This window comes from Capsicum annuum, unplaced genomic scaffold, assembly GCF_002878395.1.
Source record: "Capsicum annuum cultivar UCD-10X-F1 unplaced genomic scaffold, UCD10Xv1.1 ctg3647, whole genome shotgun sequence".
Lineage (NCBI taxonomy): Eukaryota > Viridiplantae > Streptophyta > Magnoliopsida > Solanales > Solanaceae > Capsicum > Capsicum annuum.
This window is the reverse complement of record NW_025843459.1, coordinates 439029-446644: the sequence shown is the minus strand read 5'-3', so window position 1 is coordinate 446644 and position 7616 is coordinate 439029. Positions and strand designations below refer to the sequence as shown.

Below are 7616 nucleotides of genomic sequence, written 5' to 3'. Positions count from 1 at the left end.
TGTGAAGGAAGAGGTTGGCTATGATTATTATTTATATGAAATAGGAAAAAATATCAGAATGTATAGTTATAGTGGTTATAGAAATCAATTATAGGCTGTGAATGGAAAGAGGTAGTTTAGTCAATAAGTTATGGGTAGAGACTCATTGGTGTAAAGGGAATTTGAAGGTAGTCTAAATGTATGCATGGGTAGGTAAATATAATGTAAGGACGTGGAATATGTTGATAAGATTGTAATGGGATATAATATAAGATTAAGATCGACTATACCTATTATGTGACTTTTCACCCCTTAATTTTCTTTTTTCTAGTTGTTGTAAGCTAGTACTACGTGTGACAAAGTATGTTGTAGATTTTGAGGTGTATTAGTAATGGTGTGGAGAGGATAAACTTATGGGCCATAATTAAGTGAAATAAGAGACTTAGTTTGATACTTCTATTTGATTGATTAGTATAGCATATGGCATGCTCCATATGATTGGTGTTGTTAGATAATAGGCTTGAACTTTAGATGTTGATTATGGTGGTGAGAATAGTATCTTAACGTTAATGATGCATGTTTTGTGGGAATGAATCACTAGGCTTGATGTGAGGTGTAAAATCTCCTAGGTTGGCAAATTCCGAATAAGGAAAAGAAAATTATGACATATATATATATATATATATATATATATATATATATATATATAAATGATGAATTGTGGTTGATTCATTAAGTGGATAAGGGCATAAGTATAAAAGTATAATTTGAAGCCCGAGATAGAATGTTGTTAGATAAGGTGTTATGGCATAAGTGTCATGTGTACCTAGTTCATGTTCTTGAATTTTGTAGTATGGGGAAGACTAAGGAGTTGTTGTATTGTGTACTGTAGAGTTGAATTGAAGAAATATATATATAGGCAATATGCGCCTTTGGTATAGTTTTACAAATTTTGTTAAGCTGTAAATTATGTGATTAGAGGTGTAATGCTAGTATTTTAAGGATTTAAAGATGAAGTGTTAAGTGTTTAGAAGCATGGATGTCCATGCCCATGATAATGTTAGTCATAAGTCGATGACTTTAGGGGTTAGAGAAAGTTATGGTTAGTGTCCCTGAAGAGGGATGTCCTAGAAAGAAATTGGTGTGTTTTTATTAATATTATTGAGGGGAGTTGTGTTCATATGTATACTGACACCCCACTGTGTTGAGAGTTGTGGTTATAGATTTGATGAGGGTATATGTCCGCAGGTCTAGGACTGTGACTTTTATTTAAAGGGGAGATGGTGAATTAAGGTAGTTTCCAAATTTTCTCAGTGTGGCAAGTTGTGATAAGGAGTCATGATAAACCTATTCCTATTCAAGCATATTCCTCCTACTGCAGTTTAAGAGGTCATTCTACCAATGTCTTATGTATTCAAGTCCTGCCTATGTCTAAGGTCTAATTTCTCTATGTAACTCATATAATGTTCATACCTCCAAACTAGAAGCAATGATATCTCAGGAAATCCAGTATTTTATGTATTCAAACTCTATATTATGAGGTTTATGATCCATAAATCCATATCCCAAATCATGCTTTGTTCTAAGGAACTATGCTTTTTATATGTTATCGATACATGTTATGTCTAGATAAGCCAAAATGATAAAGTTGTGCGAACTCATGACTATTTTAGCTCAGAAAATGAGAAGCAATAGCTTTGAGTAAAAGTCCTTATCTCAATTGTTGACTTCATGAATTCCAAACTTATGTTATATGACTCGTGATATAAGAGCTCATGTTTCTCACTATGGTTTATCCTAAGCATTCATGATGTGTTGTGGTTATGCCGAATGACTCATTACTTATGATCTAGACACTTGATATATGAAGCATTTCGTATCTATGGTATTGTATCTTTACCTCATGTTCCACCCTGAGTAGTGAAATAAGTATAAGTTATAATTGAGTAGTATTACTCCCTTTCATAATGCTTATGCTCGGGTCCCCCAAGAACCCTCTATATGTTAGTATGATAGTGGTTGTGGAAGCGTAGTAACATTTTAGGCAGGAGAGTAGATTCTCTTAAAGGTAAAAATTTTGATGTGATTTCTTGAGCTAAGGTTGTAGGAGAAGGGGGGAAGGATATAAACTCTCATTGTGTGAAATAGTTAGGAAGGAGAGATATGGTGAAAATATTCTTGAGGGTGATTAAAATTGTTGGTCTTAATAGGGAAATCCCTGAAGTGGGTGTAGTAATGACAGGCTTGAATTTTGTGATAGATAAAAACACACACCAATGTGCTATGGGCTTATTACTCCTTGATTTCAGGCCTGAGGTTGTTGATTATAATGATACTGTGAAGTAATTTTTCTTAGTGGTATGTAGAGTACAGGGTCCTATAGCTTAAGCTAGCATCTCTTTGCTCCGAGTTAGGCTTTAACATAGAAGTATTATGCGGCGGGACTCAAACTTTTGTGGTTAGATGTGTCATGGGGGAATTTGTAAGTTGGAAATGATGAAATGAAGTAGGTTATTTATTATTTAGATCATAGACAAGTAGTGTTTCTAAGTTTAAGGTCTATTAGTTGTATCTTGCAAGGTAGAGAATGCTTCTATTCCTATCTCCCGCAAAATCTCATTCGGGGATGAATGATCCCAAGGGGTAGATAATGTAACACCTCCACATATTTTAGGCTAGAAATTAAACCACCATTCTTACATATGTAAACCGTAATCCCATGTTTTACTTTTGAATTCATGTGTTATGATCTTTATCCTAATATATGAAGTGTTTTCAAAATGAAATATGTTCATAGGAATCATGTAACCCTCTCATGGTTGTAATGCTCTTTTGGTACATCTAAAATGACCTTTAGGACCCCCGTAGTTATGTTAGATCTTGTATTGATGTTGTGGGAAGTGTTGGGGGTGTTTTCGGACCTCAAAAGTTAGTAGGCATTGCAAAGTTGGGCCTAGGCGATGGCTAGGCATCGCATTGCCATCACCTACCTTCACTGAAAAGGTTAGGCAATAGTTTAGGCGCCGCCTACCTTAGGTTAGGCCATGGGTTAGGCACTGCGCAACCTGTGTTAGGCAATCGCTTAGGCACCGCCCAACCTGGGTTAGTCAAATGGATGGGGTAGAGTCAAGTAGTGTTTCTAAGTTTAAGGTCTATTAGTTGTATCTTGCAAGGTAGAGAATGCTTCTATTCCTAACTCCCGCGAAATCTCATTTCATGAGTGTACCGATGTAAATTAGGCCTATTATCACCAAATAGACTCATGCCTTAGGTGATGGTGATTATGATTCGTAGAACTCGTGTACAAGGTCATCTCTATGTCAATTCTTGATCTCTCACGCTTCATGCTTACACTTGTCACTAGGGAGTTATTTGCATATTCCTTTGAGGAAAATAAGATGTTCAATGCAAGGTTACTTTCCATACTTCATATTTTTAGAGTTTCAACAAGTTTCTACCTATCATTCGGGGATGAATGATCTCAAGGGAGAGATAATGTAACACCCCCATATATTTCGAGCTAAAAATTGAACCATCGTTCTTACGTGTATAAACCACAATCCCATGATTTACTTTTGAATTCATGTGTTATAATCTGTATCCTAATGTATGAAGTATTTTCGAAATGAAATATGTTATAGGAATCATGTAACTTTTCATGGTTGTAATGCTCTTTTGGTATGTCTAAAATGACCTTTAGGACACCCGCAGTGATGGTAGATCTTATTTTGATGTTGTGGGAGGTGATGGGCGTGTTTAGACCTCAAAATTCAGTAGGCATTGCAAAGTAGGGACTTGTCGATGGCTAGGCATCGCATTGCCATTGCCAACCTTTACTGGAAAGGTTAGGCAATAGCTTAGGCATTGCCCACCTTAGGTTAGGACATGGGCTAGATGCCACCCAACCTGTGTTAGGCAATGGCATAGGTGCCACCCAATCTGGGTTAGTCCATTGGCTGGGCGCCGCCCACTTAATGTTTTGTGGCTTAGCAACTCCATTTTTGAGTTATTTTAAGGGTAAGTCTTTTTACATTTCATAACCTTACCTAAACATATTATCACGAAATAAAAGTTCCTAAATATATTTTAACACTATCAAATCCCTAGTTCATCTTCCTAAAACAAAAGAGGAGAGAAACCAACTTAGGGTTTGCACATTCAAGCTTAAAGGGTCAATCTTTTCACGATTTTTTCATCATTAAGGTATGTGGGATTACCCTAAACTCCATGGGCATAAGTTTTCTTGTTATCATCAAGTTTTGAGGATCTAAAATCTTGTTTTAAAGGAATATTTGATATTGTTTCGAAAAGCATGTAACATGGTATCATTTTGCTGAAAATATATGTTTGTGTTGAACTTTTTTTCACGAAATTTAAATGTAACTACGTATATATGTTATCACTTGAAATGAAGAGTTTGATTGAGAGCATGAATGATATAAAGTCCCTCTCCTTTCATGATATCTTTGATTTCAAGTGTAGTGGATTGTTTAAGCGCTTGAATTTTTTATAGAAAACAATAGGGTGAATTGTTTACTAATGATTGTGGAATGATATGCTTTGTGACATGTTGAGAGGGTGTTTTTGAGAGGTAAATGTTTATCATGTCAAATTAACAATTTCCATGGTCTTTGAATAATGCAATTATGATATGACCACCTTATGATTGTAATATTGAGAGGAGAGTGTTTTGATGTAAACTCAAATGAAAATTTATTGCATAACTCTCTCTCACTTGATGTTTAACAACTATGGGTGGTCATTAACATAAGGATAAGTAAAAAGGGATACAGATATGTTATGATGTGATTTGAAGGACTTTCAAGTCAGGGTATGACGATACCTAGTGTTGACATGCCCTTAACAGAATAAGTCTTGAATGATTTGAAAGTATGCAGCATGGTTTTAAAGAACTAAAAGTTGAGCTTAAGAGAGCTAGTTGGTTACCCGAAGATGGCATTTGAGTGCAGGAGCTCATTGTTGGAAACTGTGATTTGCCGATACGGGTATTATCCAAAAGGAGATAAATTTTTTGACATCATGTAAGGGTTATGCCATGGTTCACTTGTAAGGGGGTGTACCATATCATGAAAAATCCAATCCTTTCGGTAAACTTGGATTGGAGGCTTGGCCTTCGAGTCTAGGGTGGATTCCATATAGCCCATGGAAGTACAGTTGTAGGGTGTACTAACTTGCTCAGAAGAATATCGAAGAGTGTGTTAAGGTGGTCAAGAATTGATTTGAAGTTCACTAAAATATGCCCATGTATTTTTACTTTCGTTATGTTCACTGCTATTATGAAATGCTCTCACCTATATTGTGTAAAAACATGTTATTAGGGCTGTTTCACATACCAATACATTTTGTATTGACCCCCTATATTCCAGAATTAAAAGCTCATCCCCAAGGTCCCGCTAAGTAGTAGATCGTGACAGATATTCAGAGTTGGTGAGCCTCTCTTATTTGGTTTATATTTGGTTCTAGTTTATGGTCCGACTGAGGGTCTTGTTCCAGTTTTAAGACAGATATTTTTTTCATGTTGCTAGAGATTTCGCAGACTGGTGTTAGAAGTTTTGAATGTTTATTAACTCACATTAGTATTGTTTAGTAATAACAAGAAGATGACCATGTTTCGATCTTGTGATGTTTTTCCGTAATTCCTTGTGATATATAAATTAAGCATATGATTGCCAGTTAGAAGGGCTCTTGAGATTACATGGTTTGGGGATGCCCGTAGCGGCCAGGGCCCCTATTACAAAAAGTTCAAATAAAAATCTACTTATCCAGATGCAGTCAGTCTTAACTTGTTGATCACATACTTGTTCATAAATATTTTGATAAAATAGTCATTCCCCATTCATGTGGGGGATTTTTAGGTTCAAATGGAATGTATGAATAGAAAATGGAGGGAATAATAATTTGGAGTAAAGTGAAAATGTCACTTAAGGAATGCTAAGTTCTCCTACAATGGTGGGAGAAAGAACTTTTCTCGTGTTTATTATAAGAAACACTCATTCATATGGATAGTAAGGCAAGAACAAGAAATGTCTCGCACCATCATCATCGTTATTGCTCTCTCTGCTCAGCTTTGGCTTTGGATTTGGATTTGGATTTGTCAAATGATCGATCGAGAGTAATTTTTTAGACAAAGTCTATTTTAAACTTGGAAAATAAGTTAAATTCTAATCCATAAATCTAATGAAAATATTTTTCTCCATGTGCAAACACATTTCAGACTCTATGCAAGCGTATATACAACGCACCTTGAAAGGATGCTACCGTTCGAGGAAGAGACATACTATTTTGGAAAAGGGGCGACCTACGCATGCAGTCCAGTGTAGAAGCCATTGAAAATGGCTAAATGCGACCTGCGACCACAGGTCCAGCGCATATCTAGTGCAGACCGAGTGGAGGTAGAAAGCATTTTAGAAAAGTTGTATCTTTCCATGAACCATTGTTTCTTTTTCTAAGGGATACTTAATGGCTATAAATAACTAACCTTTTCCTCTGGTAAAGATACAATTTTTAGAGTGAAAACAGTCTTCTTCTTCTTCAAAACTTTCTTTTGATCATCAACCGTTGAGTATGTTTGATGTTTTTTAAAGTTTAAGGTACCGCTACTTTCAGAAAGTGAATCATTTTAACCTGGGAGGAAAGATTCCATAACCTTAGGTACTTGAGGAGAACAATTTCCTTAAGAACACACCGTGAAGTTGGTGGACTTGGTTCTAAATTCTGCTTCATCTTTATTTCTTTAAAAGTTGATAAATACAATTTATATGATAATTCATTTGAATTATTCATTTGAACTTGTGTTTGAAGATGTTGAACTTCATTATTGTTCCTGAACTAAGGTTGAAGTTTGTATTGCAAACATACAGATTTTGTACCCAAAAACATTATTTACATTGAGACGGGTATGAATTGTTCCAAATATTATAGTGATTATAAGTACAATTAGGTAATTGAAAATGGTGGAGATTTTTACAAAAAGGTAACCAAAAAGAAGATAAGTATGAAGAAGTTGTTGAAGCTTGTGAGAGGAGATAAGTTAGACAAGGAGGACAAATACACGTGTTGTCTGGCATGATTTGTTCACACTATTCTACTTGTCCATGATGGAGAAAAGAGTGTCGGGGTGGACATCATCAATATAGCTGATTCTATCGAATTCTTTGAGAAGTACCTATGGGTCAAAGAGTCATTGGATCTAACACTGAAGTACTTAAAGAAGAAGAAGAAAGATTTCAAAAGGCCAAAGGAAACATATCTTGAGAGGAATTGTACATCATACCCTCTTTATGAATTACTCCAAATATTTTTGGTCAATATTATCAATTATTTGATTAGGTTATTATACACTGCCAATTTGTATACATTATATTATACACTAAATGTTCTTTATTTATTTATATTTATTTGATTGTAGATTTTTATATATGAAGCTTTTTTCCAAGTTTGTAAAGGTAACGTATAATTTCATGATCACCCTTAGCTTATTCCCAGGTTGCTGAGGTGGAACACTTGAAAAAGCAATAGACTTATTGAAAGTGATCCTTACGTGCATGATGGAGTAAAAAGGTGGGAAAATACCTTTTTGTTCATGCATTGAAGAACAATTTACGTGGCGTCACTAT

General features: G+C 35.3%; 1 protein-coding gene across 1 annotated transcript in view; it reads left to right on the top strand.

Annotated features, from left to right (window-relative positions):
- Positions 1–3780: 3780 nt before the first annotated feature.
- LOC124891510 (histone H3.v1-like) overlaps positions 3781–7616 on the top strand; it is a gene marked incomplete at its 3' end in the record, with an annotated part of 5402 nt that continues 1566 nt past the window's right edge. Inside the window, exon 1 of the mRNA XM_047403234.1 lies at positions 3781–3823. Within this exon, the coding sequence (XP_047259190.1) occupies positions 3781–3823 (43 nt within the window). The remainder of the gene's footprint in view (positions 3824–7616) is intronic.